Genomic DNA, 18,039 nt, shown 5'->3' on the forward strand with positions numbered 1-18,039 from the left:
GTAACAGAAGGTGTCATCTCATTCAAAAATAATAATTAATTTACAAAAAATTATAAGAAAGCATATTCGACTCTATACTCTATACTTTTTTAGACTGTCCAAAAATATATTTAAAAAAACAAGAATTTAACGCAACGGAACTTTCTTTCCTCATATCGATTTTAGCAGTAGCCAAACGAATAAAAAATCCACTTTCTTCATGCAAAACTGAATGATTAAGCCCACAATGTTTAAATAAATACAAAAAATATTTTTAAAAGTTTTACTTTAATTTTACAAGAATGACATTTTATAATCGATTTTTCTTCAACCGGAATTTTCAAATTTCTAACCAATGCTAAAAAATAATAAATGATTGTTTTTAAAAATTTAAAAAGGTAATGAAATCTCGAAAGTTAAAATTTTATAGATTCATATGGAATTTTTAGGAAACTTAGTTTAAAAATCGCGTCACAGATGCATACAAATTTAATTATTTATATGAAAATACAAAACTATTTTTTTCTAAATACTGTCGTAACAGGAAAATTTCCGGAGCATTATCAAAAGGTTATGTCATAGTTGAAAACGTTTAAAAATTGTTTTAAGAAATAATTGTCTTATGTGTACTTTTTATAGTAAAACTTGTTTTCATTTGCAAATCATTCTTATTTGGTGTTAGATTATAAAAGATTTCTTGGCTGGATTTAAAATTGACACATAAATTGTATTTGTCAACTAATTAACAACACAGGCCCACAAAAAAAAAGTTATCTGCACGAGACAAGTGCTAGGCTACCCTTATGGATTTTGAACCGCTCAAACCGAATATGGCCTCAGAATTTGTCCTACACGTCTCAGTTTTCCCCTAGATGCAGAAAATAGGGGAAAACCTTAGGGGTTTTCTAGTCACACAGGAATAACAAAAAATTTGTCTGCACGAGACAAGTGACTAGGCCAGTCTTATGGATTTTGAGCCGCTGAATCCGAATATGGCTCTAGAATTTGTCCTACACGTCTCAGTTTTCCCCTAGATGAAAAAAGTAGGGAAAAGCTTAGGAATTTTCTGGTCACACAGGCCATGCAAAAAACTTGTCTGCACGCGACAAGTGACTAGGCTGCCCTTATGGATTTTGAGTGCAACTTTTTATGGAGGGCCTGTATGAACAGAAATTCCCTAGGCTTTTCTTAATATTTTGCATCTAAAGAGAAAATGGAACAAGCCCGAAAAATTTGGGGTTCAAATTTAGTCTAGTCACTTGTTTCTTACAGGCAAATTTTCTTATGGCCTGGTTGAACAGGAAATCCCTAGGCTTTTCTCTACTTTTTGCATCAAGGGAGAAAATGGTGAAATGTCGAAAAATTGAGTGATCAAATTCAGATTGAGAGCGCAAAACTGAAGAGGAAATAGCATTTTTCTTATTTTTTGCTGTATAAGTCAGTACAAAATGCGCAAGACCATCAATTTCCCTAGATTTATCCTAGCTAGGGGAAACGGTAAGCACACTAGGGTATTTTTGTTAATAAATTTGGTCTTTACGAGTCCCAACACATAAAAATATTACACCATTACGTTTATTCTTCCGTATACTGGTATTATCAAAATAATATCCAGAATATCCCTAGGTTTCCCCATATTTTCTGCGTCTAGGGGAAAACTGCGACGTGTAGGAGAAATTATGAGGCCAGATTTGGATTCAGCAGCTCAAAATCCATAAGAGTAACCTAGTCACTTCTCTGGTGCTGACAAATTTTTTGTATTGCATGTGTGACTAGAGAATCTCTAGGCTTTTCCCTATTTTTTGCATCTAGGGGAAAACTGGGACATGTAGGGCAAATTCTAGGGCTATATTCGGATTCAGCGGCCCAAAAGTCCATAAGGGCCCGGTGGGCACAAAATTTGGCGACGTCTTTACGATATCGTTAGGACATCTTTACGACAACTTTACGACATCCTATGTCCATGTCGTTTCGGTGTCTTTGCCATATCGTAAAGACATCGTCAGATCATACGACTCATTTAAGATATCGTAAAGATACGTAACCTAGTTTTTTTTATGTTTGATTGGACGATTGGACATTTTTAGAAATAATGATCTTCGTTTGAATCATGTAGTACTTGTTTAAATAATTAATTATTATTTAATTGTAACTTTTTCTCAAAAAGAGGTATATGACTCTAGTGTAAAAAAAATTAGTTAGCATTTCTGCTTATTAATAAATATCTACGTCATTTAGATACTAGTACCTTATTGTGTAATAAATTTTTATTTGTTTAAATAAATTTTGTTTGTTTAAAAATTTTGTTCGAAAATAAAATTTCAAAATTTCTGTTTTTTTTTTTCAATTATTGTGGTAATTTTTTATCGTTAAGAGCAAAATATTTTGTTTTAATTCCCAGTGTCGTTAAAAAAATACAAAGATTTGTAATTCCTTTGAGAATTCTAACAGCTAATCTGCGAGATCAACATAAAAAACTTACTTTGAGCACAGGATGAAAAAAATAGACTTTTCATGACCAATGTAAAACATTTTATGAACAAATATTAGTTATTTAAAGCATTTGTTTGACGTTTCAGTATTTAACAATAAACGATATACTTATTTGAATTGAGAAAAAAATCAAATTTTGAATCACAATTTCCAATAAAATGTTGCATTAATATTTAATAAATTTCTTAAACAATACGATGATGCTTTAGACAAAAAGTTTCCTCTTTACAATGACAAATTACCACAATAATTGCAGAAAAACAGAAATATCAAACATTTTTTGTTGAAAAAATTGTTTAAACAAACAAAATTTATTTAAACAAATAATAATCGATAGTAAAATAAGACACTAGTATCGAAATGATGCAGATTCTTAGTATTAAGCAACAAAGCTAACTAAATTAAAAAAGAAAACCTAGTTTTATACCCCTTTTTAAGAAAAAGTTACAATTAAATAATAATAAATTGTTTAAACATTCCACTTTACAAAAAAATTAATTTATAGCAAAAAAGGGGAAAACAGAGCATTTAGGTGTCAATTTTGGGCAAAAATGTCAATTTGAGCTTTTTGGGGGCTTTTTGGGGCTTTTTTTCCCTTATTTGTTCACGTTTAGCGTGAATGCCGCTTTTCCTCTTGCTGGTCACTCTTTGCAGGTGCTCCAGATATTTTAGGCGTTTTGAATAATTTACTGAGTGCTGCCCCTTGAAGTTGAGATACACTGGTGGATCATCTGGTTTCTTGTCACACTGAGCGGTGAGATGAACATTAATGCATTTTACGAATTTTGGTAAATTTTTACACTGTTGTGTCCCATGTCACCGATGGCACTGCGTAGCACGTCTTCGATTTTTGTACCGCTCCCAATATATTTTCACATGGCAGATTTATCTGATAGTCTTGACTGGAGCGAGGTTCTAGTACGGTTTGTGATGTAGCATATACGCAGGGAAGCGATAAGGCAACTCCCCCTTCTGCTCTAATAAGATCATTTTCTCGCAGTAGACTCCCTGCTGCTTTAGGTCCTGGGTTATTCCAGCAATTGATAGATCAGGTAGTTCTTTTATTACCAGATACTTCAGTTTGAGATTTTTTGGTAGATAAGTAAAATAATGTGTGTTTGCCTTGTCCAGGTAATCCTTCATACCATTGTAGCCCTCAGATGTTGCGTGGCGAACTGTCAGTCCCACTGAAGAATAGTTGAGTTTGGTATTATTTGTCATGGCCGCATCGTTGATCAGCTGCACATATTAATAATAATCCTTTAAGGGACTGGCGATTACTATCGGTGGCACTTTCCCTTGTTTGCTTTTAGGTCCATGAGCAGATACTTCTTCAGTGTCCTCGGCTTCTCTTGATGCTTCGCTGTCAACATCCACGTTGTCGTCATCCATCGACAGAGGTTGAAATCTATTTGCCGTAAGAAGACTTGGTTGATCCTCATTTTTGTGTTTCTCAGGTGGCATCTTGTATCAGTGCACTGTTTCCATTGGCAAGCGGAAGCGAGCCACACACCTTCATTGGAAATACCAATAGTTCTAGAGAAAGACGCGAGCCAAACATCTTCGCCTTTCTCACAAAATTCACAATATCGTATTCTCCACAGAGGTTCGAAACGATCATTTAGAATTCTGATCGAATCAATTCAATTCTATCTTCGATGTATTTTATTGTATTGTAAAAATCTTTATTTGTTCTTTAATATTTTTGTACAGAAAGATAATTCTAATATGTACAAAAGTCTTCAATACTGTAGGTACCTATTTCTCTACAAGAAACTTTAACCCTATCCATTCGTTATCGTAAATTTAAAATTAATATTTGCTGCCAACATTCATGTAGCTTATAGTAATACTTGAGTTTGGGTAAAAAATGTATTCAAAAAGCCCATTAATTAAGTTTTGGCCTTATCCTAGTTTAACAATAATTATAAGACTAGTTAACGAGAACCTTCGACGCTGAGGCTGTTTATTTATCAATTAACAGATGATATGGCATCCTATATTTCATTTTAAAAGGCATTTCTTCTTTACTGATAGGTTTTGCTTCTTGAAGCTCTTCTAAGCTCATCTGGTTTTCATCAAAATTTTTCGTTAATCTATAAATATGACCCGAGATAAGAGGAAGGTTAAACTTCTTATGCAAATCAATATTCCTGTCTCTGAGGGAGGCATTAGTGATCATTCTTAAACATTTATTTTGAAAGCGTTGTAGCCTTAAGATACGAGTAGTATTGCTTGATGCGCTACTCCAGAAGGGAGCCGCATATAGAAGAACTGGTCTGATAATCATTTTGTAAAGTAATAATTTATTTTTAATACTTAATTTACTCTTTCTGCACATGAGGCAGTACATGATGCCCAGAATTTCCAGGGCTTTTTTAAGAGAGCGTGCAACGTGTTCATTAAATATTAGTGTTTGATGCAGTAAAACTCCCAGATAATTTGCAACCGATTTAGGCTTAATAATCTTATCCCGAACAATGAAATCAGGAATAGCTACCTTCCTCTTTCTTTCTGGATGGTTAAAATTTTTCCTTGTGAAAATTATGATTTCAGCTTTATCAGCATTAACATTCAATTTCCATTTATAAAAAAATTCTACTATCAAGTTAGGATATTTTTGTAATTTATCCAAAGCTACTTTAGGGCTCCAGGAAGCGGAATACAAACCTGTGTCGTCGGCAAATAATGATTGCAATACTCCTTGCAACGCTGGTATATCATTAATGTAGTATAGGAAGAACAGCGTGCCAAGAATAGAACCTTTTGGGACTCCTGCGTCAATGCTTCTGTCTTTAGATTTAGTGCCATTTATTACTACGTTGAATTTTCTCCCAGAGAGATAAGCTTGCGCTATTTTGATTAAATAAGTTGCAATTTTAAGCTCGCTAAGTTTATATATTAGGCCATTGTGCCAGACGGTATCAAATGCCTTTTCCAGTTCAAGGAGAACCATGACAGTAGTCAAATTTTTGTTGAAATTAGTAATAACAGTATTTACTAATCTAATTAGTTGCTGAACCGTGCTTCTATTTTGTTTGAATCCGAACTGCTCTGGAATTAATATTTTATTTGTGATTTCAAATTTCAAAAGTCTATTATAAATTATGCGTTCAAGAACCTTGGCTAGAGTTGGCAGTAAACTTATAGGGCGATAACTTGCCGGGAAAAGCTTATCCTTACCAGCATTGTGGAAGGGAAAGATGTTTGCAGTTTTCCAAGCATACGGAAAGTAACAAAGCATGAGACAGGCATTAAAAATATAAGTAATTTGTACAAATGCCTTCTTTGGCATATTTTTGAGCAAAATATTCTGGATCCCATCATGACCCGGTGCCTTCCTTGAGCCTGTTCTCAAAACAGCTTTTTTAATTTCTCTGGGCGTTGCTAGTTCAACTGTCTTTAAATCATGTGTAGAGTTCGCAATTTCTTTATACCTAATGTTGACCAGCCTACCAGTGTCAATATCACCAAAATCCTTTGTAAGAAAATGAACCAATTCGTAGTGATCTGCAAGCACTTCTGCTTTTTCAAATTCTGATACAACTAGTCCACTTTTACCATGCAGTATGGGAATCTTGTTAATATTATTTTTCCTCACGAGGCATTTAGCCATTTTCCATAGAGAATTGTCCCTAACAGTAAGAGACACAAGTTTATTATCCCAGTTGCCGTTGTAAAATTTAATTATGTCTTTTTTTATTTTATTAGCTAATCTGTTAAATATTTTTCTAATTTCATCACTAGATGTCCTTTGATAGATCTTACGTAAGGCATTCCTATCTTTTTTAAGTTGCTTAATAAAATGTGGCAAATTAGTATGAAAGTTTTGAAATTTTCGTTTAGGTATAGCTACTTCTGCGGCATCTTTAATAACACTGGTAAGCTGAGCAACGTTCCTATTTATATCACATATAGCTTTAAGACTAGGCGTAAGTTCTAGGTTTTTATTAATTGCACTTCTAAACTTGTGCCCATCGGCGCGCTTATAATCATAAAATTCAGTCTCATTGTACGAAAGGCTTACTAAGTTATTAATTGACATAACAACAGGTATATGATCTGAGTTTAATTCATCAAAAGTATCAATAATAAAGTCAGTGTCAATATTTTTTAATAGACCTATATCTACTACACTAGGAGGAGCGTTAGAATAAGGATACATAGTAAAATTATCTGGATGTATAACATTTAAAAAATTATCAAGAGCAAAAGCATAAAGAATTTTACCATTAGCATGTTCATTTTTGCAATTCCAGGCTGAATTTTTGGCATTAAGATCTCCATATAATAATACTTTGTTGCCTGTGTTAAAGATTAAATTTAGTTTTCTAGGATCTATCTTAGCTTTAGGAGGATTATATGCAAAAACAAATACTGAATTATCACAGAGTCGGATTGCAACACATTCTAAAGAAGCCGTGTTTAATATAACCTCAGAGTAGTTAATATTATATTTAATCATAATTAAGACACCCCCCTGTGCCTTGTCTCCTAGCCTATCCTTACGTACAGTATTATACCCTGAGACGCTAAACTTATTTATAGGTGTCAGTCTTGTCTCATTTAACATCATTATATCTATCTTATGGTCATAAAGAAATTGCGAAAATTCTCTAAAATTACCCCTAATACCATTTGCATTCCAATGCCCTATTGTTAATGTATTTGTAAGTTTCCTATTTGCCATCATCTGCAAATATTTCAGCAAAAGCTTGGAGCCTATCCAAGTCGTTTTTACAAGACATTAGCCTACTATTTAACTTTTTAATAAGCCTCAGCATCTTACCTAAATTGCAGAGTTCGTTGAGTTTCCTAAATTCCATAGCCAGTTCCTGGAAGTCTTGGGTGTCCTTATTTCACGTGTAGTCTTTCTTGTCGTCAATTGTTGCGTTTCTGCTTTCCTGATGAGTCGAAGAGTATGCCCATGCGAACGGCCTGGTAGGTCTTAGAGGTGGAAAATCCTGATGTGTCCTTGTAGATGGAAATATTTTCTTCTTTCGTGGCTGCTCCAGCGGATGTTTCTTGGTCCTGGCAGCAATTCTTTCCAGTCGTTTAATGTATATAGGGCATTTGGTATCATTTGCCTGATGCTCGCCACCACAATTTGAACATTTAGGCAGTTCTTTAACTTTTTGTCGGTCCTTGTTCTCCACAGTATCTTCCTCCTCTGGATGCTTATCCGTAAGATGCGCCTGCGCACACCTGACATATTTAGGTGGGGTTTTGCAGTGCGAGCTTCCGTGCCCAAATAATTGGCACCAACGGCATTGCGTAATTCGCCTGCTGTTCCTGTATTTATCCCAGTATAATCTCACTAGGCACACATATTTCACTTTCCTCACTGCACTTAAGTCTTGATTTGGTGGTAGAGTAATCAAGTAATTGGGGTGATCCGTTGTAATCCTTTGCTTCATGCGAATTACTTTTTCGGTTTTGACACCTTGGTGTAGCAGATCTTCTTTGATTTCCTCAACAGAAATAATAGGCAGTCCCTTGGCCACAAGGTGTCGTGGTTTCTCATCTTTGAACGGGTGAGTAAAATAGGCTGCATTTGAACCATCCAGATTCTTCCTTGTGGTGCGGTAGTCATCCTTTTCGAACGCGAGGATTGAAAGTCCTTGTCTGGAAAAGTTAAACCTTATCCTTTTTGAGACTGTAGCTTCATTCATTTCTTTCATAACCAAGCCCTGGTTATTAATCTTGGCGGTTAGCACAATAGGTGGCACCTTCTGCTTGGGCTTCTTGTCAGGTTCCCCCTTGGTACTAACATCGTCCTCCTCATCCATGCTGTCAGCGTTGTCCGACAGGACTTCATATCTGTTTTGTGTACAGATATCTTCGTTTTCAGTCGCCTTCCTGGATCTTTTTGGTCTGCTTGCAGCCATGTTAGATGACAGTGCGCCACGCGCCTTCCGCCCTAACTCAGGAACTGAGAGACGCGAGCCAAACACCTTCGCCTCCCAGTTTTAACACATTTATCTACTTTTTCAATGGAATATCGAAAATCAATAATATTCGCGCAATGTAATACATAATCAATATAATGATTAAATAATTGATATGCATAATATCCTATCTTCGATGTGGCCGGAACGTGCACCTTTATGCCCGAGGACCCTGGGTGCGCGCCACAGCTCGTTACGACTCTCCCACTCTGTGCGAGTGGAATTAAGAGGGAATGTCAGTTTGCCCCTACCACATCAATTTACGGGACAGGCGCGCCAATGAAATTATTCGACCGTTGGTAGGGAATGCGGAGTGACTGGTCACAGTTGTCGGGGCGGCATTTCCAGAAACCATGATTACCAAGGCAGTGTTCCTGGACGTAGTGCTCCTTGCACGCATGTATTCGCGGTAGCTCTCTTAGATCATGCCACCTCTCGACTTCACGATTGATGATGGGTTCGTGCTGCTGGGCTTTGCAGATTTCCTTGAAGAGGGAGTAGCCTCTCAAGTAGTTAATTCGTGGTGGCGCTGCGTTTTCGATTTGTTTGATGTGTTCCAGGAGAGGGGGTAACATGACATCCAGGTCAGGATCCCCTGGAAATAGCGCGCCTGGTGCTGGGTGACGGGAGAGCGCGTCGGCGAACTCGTTGTTGTTTCCTGGGCAATGCGTCAGTTTTTTCTTGGCGTCCTTCATTTGATCCAAGAAGGTCAAAGCTTTACTGTCTGTTCGCAGGGTACACGGGTGGTCCTCAATATATGGATGATACCTCCTGATGACCAATATGATGGCGAGTCATTCCTGCTTATTGTAGTAATAGCGTGTCTCCATTAGTTTGAAATTTGTGCTCGCGTAAGAGTCAATTCGTCGGCGTCCTTCATCGTTGATCTGAAAAAGTACCGCTCTCATTTAGCGGTCACTGGCATCATTTTGCGAGATGTAGTGGATTTTTTTTATCATTTACGGATCCTGTGTAGACAGATTATCATGGATTTTGTGTAAAAATGGATTATGTTATCTTAGTTTATTTTATATTTATATATTATTATATTTTATATTATTTTATTTTATATTTTATATTATGATGAAAAAAATTATCTTCTTACTTTTCTCCGTCGAAGTTTATTCACTTGAATGTATATTACCCCCAAAAAGTTTAAAAAATTGGAAAGATAATGATTTTTAATCGACTAGGCCAATAGTGAGAAATTAATATATATTTTTTACATTTGTTCGTTATGCCACAGCCACATTTCAGTACTATTAACATAAATAATAAGTATTTATTAACAAAAGTATTGTATAAGCAAGATTATAATCTTATTCTTCTTTGTCATTTGATATGTAGGTTCACGATTTTTCTGCGTTTAATAACAATATAATGTATAGAATTTCTGAAAACAAAACCAAGTATCCAACGAACAATTTTGGACAACAGCCATAAAATGTTCCTATTTTAATTTTAAAAAAGATTCTCTTAAAAAAAAAGAAAAAATTTGTCGAAGAAAATAAAGATTAGGTATCAAAGAAAGAGCATCGCTGTTTCGTTTCGGTTTCTACCTGCTCAAATTTTTCTTACCTTCATCAATAACTTGATTATTGGACGTTAAGTATGACTTTAAATTTGACTTTAATCTAATTCTAATTTCTTCAATATTAATAAAAATAACAATAAAGTTTCTGTTTCAAATTACTTTTGATTCCAATTTCTATATTTTATATGAAGACTTTATATCGATCTAAATATTTTTATCCATCACTGTTCATAAACAAATTTCATTTTATAGAATTTATGTTTTCATTGAGTAAATTTGCAATATAGATATACAAAAATATAATCTTTTCATCACAAAAAGTATTGTGAAATGTCAGGTTGTCGTAAGAATTACATGGCCTCTGAACTTGACTTTACGTCTTACGGGATCACCTTATTTCACACACTATCTAGATTAAAAACATGACTAACATATACTATCATATTTAAAATGAAAGATTTTTCTAATGCTCCGCAGTTCGATTTTCATCGTCGAGTAAGGAATATATTGTGCAGCTCACCGGATTAATATTTTTATTTTGACTTTCAAAAACCGTAATGAAGTTTCTCATTACTTCCTCAGTCATATTTATAATCTGTAAGTATATCGTCTAGAATAAAATAATAAAGTTGTATTAAATATTGAATTATTTGAATTTTTGAATTTTGCTACACAGGGAGCAAGGGATAATTAATTTCAATAATTTTACAACTTACAGGTTATGTCGTAACCTCCTCGACTTTGTCTTTGGTTGAGCCCATTTCGTTCGCACTACAAAGAAATATTAATATGTCTTTAGCAGAGTTGCAGTCGAAATGCAATAATTCTTATACAGAGCTCGAAAATTTGAAAAGAGAAACCTTCTCTTTTGGCAACAATCTTCAACATTCAATAAACGAAAAATTGCCAAATCCAAAATCGAATGATGGATTAGAAAGCCTTCTAGACAACGATTGCACTAATAATTCTGATCTGAAAAACGTGTCACGAAGGGTTGTACAGATTGTGCAAACGTGTTTAGACGACAAGTTGAAACTGGATACTGCTAAGGAAGACGAAACTAAAAAAGCAATAATAAACGCTCTTTGTGGAGGCATTAGGATTTCGTAAGTTATTTCAAGTCAGAAGATTATGGAATAAATTAGAAGAGGTTTTTACAATTTTTGGCAATTTTAATAATATATTTCCTTTTGTCTTTAAGGATCGAGTGGCAAATTCATTTACGTAAGATTTTGCAAAATCAATAAAGAAGATGGTTTGAATGAATGTGTGAAGTGAATAGTAGTTGGTGGCACAATTTTTTAAAAATCTACGATATAATTGATGGAAATAGATATGTAATTAGAATGATAAATTTAAAAAATGCAAATATAAAATAAGAAAATTATAATTTAATAATATCTAAGAATTAAATGACTATATAAAAATTATAAAAAATAAAAATAGTTAATATTATTGTTAATTATTATTTGTTTTGACAATAATATATGACTGAAAGCTTATATGGTATTGTGTATATAATAATATTCAAAGACGTGAACCTAAACGCTTAGTTTAGACGTGAGGATATCAATCAAAATCAGTAAGTATATTTTTCCATCTTAAATATAAATATGTAAATTGCAATAACAACATTTTTTCGAAGCATTGTAGCTTATAATAGATTTCACTTGAAAAATCAATTTCTTGATATGATTTTCTAATTACATTTTTCCAAAGCTTATTTACTAAATTTGATGTGATAAGAATTATCTTTAAGCTAGAGATTACTCCCGATGATCGGTCATTATTATGACTTGTCTATTAAAGCTGAACGATGTTAGTTGCCCAGATAATTGTATTGTATATTTTCAAACGATTCTATTAATAACTACAATTTAAATAAAAAAAGATTACAGTAAGGAACAATATTGTTTTTCTATTTCTCACTTGTATTATTAATTAATAATTAGTTGAAAATAATGGATACTTTTATTGATAAAAAAATAATTACTTTGTTTTAATTAATTTATTTTAATTGTATTGTTTTTCTATTTCTTACTTGTATTATTAGTCAATAATTAGTTGAAAATAATTGATACTTTTGTTGGTAAAAAAAGAATTACTTATGTATTTTAAAATTATTATCTTTAGGAAAAGACTGTGTTATGATAAGATTTATTATTAAAATAAAAAATAATTTTATAGATATTACACTTAAGGAGACCACATCAAACATGATAAATGTCTATAAAGAACCTGGTTTTAAATCTTCTTTAATATTTAAAAACCTCTTATTATTTTACAATAAAACCAGAACAAAATCGATTTAATTTCCTAAATGAAGATTAGATTATTCTTACATATTCCAAGATAGCATGCGATAACATTATCATCAGATTTTTAATATCTTTACCTAGTTCGACATCGATGCTCTCTGGGTATGATTAACAAAATTTGGACGCCATGATAATGAAAAGTTTTAGCTGCTCAAAAGCAGTCTTTATTTTTGTGATAACTTCTCTCCTCTGCATCAAATCATCGGTACTAAATTAAAAAAAAATGAAAATCCATCCACTTTACATTTATACCAATACGAAATGTTTAGCAACTTATTGTTAACAACTTAAAGTCAGTTACATTTATTTTTTGTTTAAAAAAATAGAATGCCATCGAGGGTCAATTTTTATATTGCCCAACTTTAGAAGATCTTCAAACCAGTAAGTAAGCTTCAGTATCTGAAGTATCTCATTTGTTTTCTAACAAAATTTACAAATTAATAATCAACATTTTTACGTGAATAAAAATGGTTTTTATCACACCGCACCCCCATCATAAGGGCGATTTCAGGTATTGCAAGCGATACATAACTAGCGCTTTTCGGGATAGACCGTGAAATTTTTAATAAGGGTACATCGTGCTATAAAGTAAATGAGACTGTGATCTGATTGGCTAATGGACATTTATAGCTGTAGTTTATGGTGCGATGAGTGCGATGAGTGGATTAGATTGGAATTAATTGGATTGGCTTGGTTTAGAATGAAATGGATTGGAATTAGTTGGGCTGGAATATATTGTGGTGGATTAGGGTAGATTGGATTTAATTTGAGTGAATTAGAACGAATCTGATTGAAATGGATTGAAATGGATTAGATTGAATTAAAATGGATCAGGGTGGATTAGATTGGAATGGATTGTAATGGATTGGATTTAGTAAGAATAAACTGGATAGGAGTTGAGTGTATTGGGTTAGAATTCATTGGATAGATTGGATTATAATCGATTAAATTGTAATGAATTGGATTAAATAGCATTGAATTGGCCTAAATTTAAATCGAATAGAATAGATTGGTTTGGATTGGAGTGGATTGAAATGCAGTGAATTGGGATAAAATTGATTGAATTGAATAGAAATTGTATGGATTAGAGTGGATTGGCATGAATTGCACTGTAATGGTTTGTATTGGATTAGACTGGAAATAATTAGATTGGTTCAGGTTAGAATGCAGTGGATGTAATGGCTTGAATTGGATTGGATTGAAATGAATTTTAGTGGTTTGGGCCTGATTGGATTAAATTTGAGTGGATTGAAATTAATCTGTTTGAAATTGATTTTAATGAATTAGATTGCATAGGAATGTATTAGATTGGACTGGATTGAAGTGGATTGGAATTCATTGGATTGAAATGGATTGTATTGGAATGTATTGGAATGGATTAGAATTAATTAGATTGGAGTGGAGTGTATTGGATTGAAATCCATTGGTTTGGATTAGAATGAATTGGGTTCGGTCGGATTGCATTGGTATTAATTAACATTAAATTGGACTGGATTGAAGTGGATTGGATCATAGTGGATTGGAAAGAATTGGATTAGAATGAAGTGGATTAGAATGAAATGGATTGGAATGTCTTGGGTTGAAATTAACTGGATTGGAGAGATTTTAGATTATTTTGATTGGATTGAATTGAAATCCATTGGATTGGACTGGAATGTATTCGATGAGATTAATGTGGATTTGAGTGGATTGAAATCGATAGGATTGAATTGGAAATGTATGGATTGGAGTGGATTGGAATGAATGGCACTATAATGGTTTATATTGGATTAGACTGGAAGTAATTGGAATGGCTTAGGTTAGAATGCAATGGATTGTAATGGGTTATATTGGATTGAATTGGAATGGTTTAGATTGGATTGAATTTATGTAGATTTAAATAAATCTGTTTGAAATGGATTGGAATGGATTAGATTGAATTGGAATGTGTTAGATTTGAATGGATTGAAGTAGATTGGAATTATTTTGATTGGAATAGATAGTATTGGAATGGATTGTAATTAATTAGATTGGAACGGAGTGTATTGGATTGGATTAGATTGGAATGAAGTGGATTGGAATGGAATCAATTGGAATGGATTGGTTTGGAATATATTAGATTTGAATGGAATGTATTGGAGTTAACTTCATTGGATTGAAATAAAATCCATTGGATTGAACTGGAATGGATTCGAGGAGATTGGTATGGACTGGAGTGGATTGAAATGGATTGGAGTGAATTGGAATGAATTGGATTGGAATGGATTATAATGGATTTGATTGGAATGAATTGTATTGGATTGACACGGATTGGAGGGGATTGAAGTAAATCGTATTAGAGTAATTGGAGTGGAATGGATTGCATTGGATGGGAATTGAATGGATTTGAGTGTATTGGTATGAGTTGCGCTGGACTGGATACTGAGATTTCAGGTGACTCCCGGACTTACAAAAGACCCTTTGGAGGTCAGTAGGAATCTCTAAATTATATTGCATTGTTCCTTAGTTAGTCTCGGTTAGTCTCAATGAGTCTCAGTGCGTCACGATTCAAATTGAATTAATTGAATTGGAGTGCATTGGGACCCATTGGATTTATTTTAAATGGATTAGATTGAATTGGAATGGATTATATTGAATTGGAATGGATTATAATGGATTAACGGATTTTATTGGAATGAATTGGAGGGGGTTAGAATTAATTGAAGTTGAGAAGCATGTCACGGATTGTAATTGATTGAATTAGGATGGATTAGAATGAATTGAATTGGATTGGAATTAATCAGATTGTAATAGAATGAAGTGGATTGGAATGAACTTGATTGGAATTAATTGAATTAATTGGAACGGTTGCATTATAATGAATTTCATTGTATTGGAATTTATTAGCGGTGGGGGGGGGGTGGAAAGGCTTGGATTGAAGAGGAATTAATTGAATGGATTGGAGTGTATTGGGATTAATTGCACTGAAATGGATTGTCTTGGATTGGAATTAAATGGGTTGAATTGGGTTAAATTGAGTTAAAATGAAATTGATTCGATTGGATCAGATTGGAACAAATTGTATTGGAATGGATTTTAGTGAATTTGAGTGAATTGGCATGAAATTGATTGGAATGGAGTAAACTGAACTGGACTGAAATTATTTGGATTGGAATGGAGTGCATTGGAATAGATTGAACGAGTCGGAGTCGAGCCGTACACTCGGCCAAAAAAGTGCCACTTACGTTCCTTGTATCAAAAATAACTATTATTTCACGAATTCTTCTGAATTTTCGAACTTTAATCAATTATGAAAATCTAATTATTTTTCAGTTTTTACGAAAGCGCTTTCAAGGAACTTTGCTGAAGTTTCGGTAAAAGTCGTTCAATGTCCAGAACTCAACAAAAAGCCCTTCAAACTAGCAACCAAGGGTAATATTTTTTAATTACTAATATTGTAGGACATTAATAAAATACGAATAAATAAGCTGGTGAAAGATGCCAAAATTCTGAGTTTCTCCAATCAAGGAGAACGGCATTTTCTTTGCAGTCAGGGTTTGAATATATCACGCTTTAGGTTGAAAAATGAAGTTTAAACAAAAAATAAATAAATACAAAATTGAACAGTAAATTTTGGTTTCAAATTTATTTGCTTGCACTTAAAAAAATTATTTTTTAAATCGGATTTGAACTGAGTGTTGCATATACATTCCTAAATAGTTTTATAAAATTCTTGAGTGCCTGCCGTACATGAGTAGACTTTGACTACTTACGGCGTTGCAGGTGTTCCCCAGACTGGCTCGTACGGGGCTGGTCTCTTTCCAGAGTCCATACTCTAATTACTTGATAAAAATTTGACCATTTTTTGCTAAAAAAACTGATGGAATTTTCTTAATGATAATTTTGTTTTGTTTAAATTAGGACAATATTAATTTGAGAGACTAAATTGGTTTTGGGAAGTCGCCGCCCCTGGCTATTCATAAAATGCCGCCTTTTTTGTATCATTTTATTTATAAGAGAAAGTAATATTTCAAAATTTGCCGCCCTGGGCCATGGTCCGGGTAACACCCTATATTAAATCCACGCCTGCCTTTAACTATAAATCTAACGTTTAAGAACTTTTGCATTTTGAAGGTTTAGACGGAGATCCTGTCTTATTAGCAGTCGGTATGCAGAATCCAGATATTGGCCGTAAATTGACGAAAGTCTACGATCTCGAAAACATGCTTTATATTGCAGGCCACGAAAGGAAATCCTTTATTATTGGAGCTGCCCAGGGACCCTGGCCTTATAATAAAAAACGTAGCTTAGTAAGATTTTCAAGAAACTTCAAAGAATTTTATATTATATTATTTTCAGAAAAAGTAAGAGTTTTTAAAACCTATCGTTAAATTTAATAATAATGGTTTTTAGATGGCAGTTAACGTCGTTTTGGATAAAGAGAAAGAAACATCAAGAGTTGCTATTTTGGATGAGAATAATAATAATTATGTTTTAGAAACATTGCCTGCAAATGAAACACGTTTTTCTCATAAAGCAAACCTGTTTGTGTCTAAAGGGAAAACAGGAAAAGTATTAGAAGTTCATGTCAAAAATCGTATAGGAAGCGAAAGCTTTATTGAAATTATGCAGAAGGCTTTAGCTAGTCATTATAATAAGGATTTTATTGTCGGTTAGTACTAAGTATTTTTTTACTTTAATTACATTATATATTTTTAACCTGTTAAAACCTTAATTTTTAATTTTAGGTTTGGGTGGAGTATTTCTTGTAACGAAAGGGAATGTAAAACAGCTCTTAATACCATCTTCTTTAGAGCAACCTTCACATCCTGACAAAGATTTTTATTCCTTCAACATGTCTGCTCCATTAATTGCAGTTGGCAGCTTTATTTCAGCGAAAACTGTAAGAATGACCAAATTAATAATATTGCAAATTAAAAAGATAAAAAAATCGTAAATCCTCCCATTATTTTTCAGGAGCTCAACTTTGTTGAACATAATTTTCACAGTTTTTCTCTGAATGGTGGAGGAGGTCATTTTCAGAATGATGTTACTCCTAACATAGTGGAATATTTAGCTTACTTTAATACGGCTGGGGTACTAATTGCAGTGGATTAGATTTTTGTTTTTCTATGGAAAAAATGTGTTTTGGTATAGATTTATTAATTATGTAAAAAATATCAATCACTTGTACTTGTACTTTCTTATGTTATTTCTTTCATTTTTTAATAATAAAAAAGTTTCTTTATTCTCTCATCCCTAAGTGGTGGCAGGAGAATATACTATTAAATGGCACAATTTATATATAGTATAATAATATTATACAATATAAAATGGCATGTGAATAATAATAATAAACTAGCAATAAATAATCAATAATAATTGATGAATGCAGGTATAAATTTTATATTGCCAAAAATTTCATAAAGATTTAAAAGATTGTGCAACGATTTCAATATTTTTTTAAAGATCTTATTAAGTTTCATCGAAGAGACGAGCAGGAGGGAATTTTTTTCTTAATTCAAAATTTACTTGAAATCCACTCCCGAGCGGTTGCGAAAGATTCGCTGAAATGGATCCCTTTCATACGAGGGTAGTTGAATAAGTCCTTAGAATGAAGTATAAAAACAATTCTTTTTGGGTAAATTTTTTTTTATTTTTCAACATAATCTCCTTGGAGCTCTACACACTTGGTCAATCGCTTTTTAAGTTTTTTAATCCTTCAGAAAAGTGCGTTTTCGGAAGTTCCTCAAAATAAGCACTTACAGAGGCAATGACGTCTTCGTTGTCTGGAAATCTCTGTCCACCG

At 33.2% G+C, this 18,039-nt stretch overlaps 2 protein-coding genes across 2 annotated transcripts in view; both read left to right on the forward strand.

The window, feature by feature from the left end:
• The first annotated feature begins 10,447 nt into the window (after positions 1-10,447).
• LOC117170183 lies at positions 10,448-11,257 on the forward strand. Its single transcript, XM_033356770.1, has 3 exons — positions 10,448-10,551; positions 10,673-11,060; positions 11,156-11,257. Exons 1-3 carry the CDS (start codon positions 10,512-10,514, stop codon positions 11,199-11,201), a joined length of 474 nt encoding a protein of 157 aa, XP_033212661.1. The 5' UTR covers positions 10,448-10,511; the 3' UTR covers positions 11,202-11,257.
• Positions 11,258-12,373: 1,116 nt separating this feature from the next.
• LOC117181219 (ester hydrolase C11orf54 homolog) overlaps positions 12,374-18,039 on the forward strand; it is a 26,200-nt gene continuing 20,534 nt past the window's right edge. The window contains exons 1-7 of the mRNA XM_033373786.1: positions 12,374-12,477; positions 12,599-12,653; positions 15,564-15,662; positions 16,365-16,540; positions 16,644-16,902; positions 16,979-17,133; positions 17,208-17,327. Of these exons, the coding sequence (XP_033229677.1) occupies positions 12,400-12,477; positions 12,599-12,653; positions 15,564-15,662; positions 16,365-16,540; positions 16,644-16,902; positions 16,979-17,133; positions 17,208-17,327 (942 nt within the window). The 5' untranslated portion in view covers positions 12,374-12,399. The remainder of the gene's footprint in view (positions 12,478-12,598; positions 12,654-15,563; positions 15,663-16,364; positions 16,541-16,643; positions 16,903-16,978; positions 17,134-17,207; positions 17,328-18,039) is intronic.

Source organism: Belonocnema kinseyi, chromosome 1, assembly GCF_010883055.1.
Source record: "Belonocnema kinseyi isolate 2016_QV_RU_SX_M_011 chromosome 1, B_treatae_v1, whole genome shotgun sequence".
NCBI lineage: Eukaryota > Metazoa > Arthropoda > Insecta > Hymenoptera > Cynipidae > Belonocnema > Belonocnema kinseyi.

Bases quoted from the DNA above. Each gene is read 5' to 3' on its own strand.
- LOC117170183 (XM_033356770.1), top strand. From the start codon at position 10,512: ATGAAGTTTCTCATTACTTCCTCAGTCATATTTATAATCT. The intron at 10,552-10,672 runs GTAAGTATATCG...TACAACTTACAG, and splicing joins CTCAGTCATATTTATAATCT to GTTATGTCGTAACCTCCTCG. The intron at 11,061-11,155 runs GTAAGTTATTTC...TTTGTCTTTAAG, and splicing joins TGTGGAGGCATTAGGATTTC to GATCGAGTGGCAAATTCATT.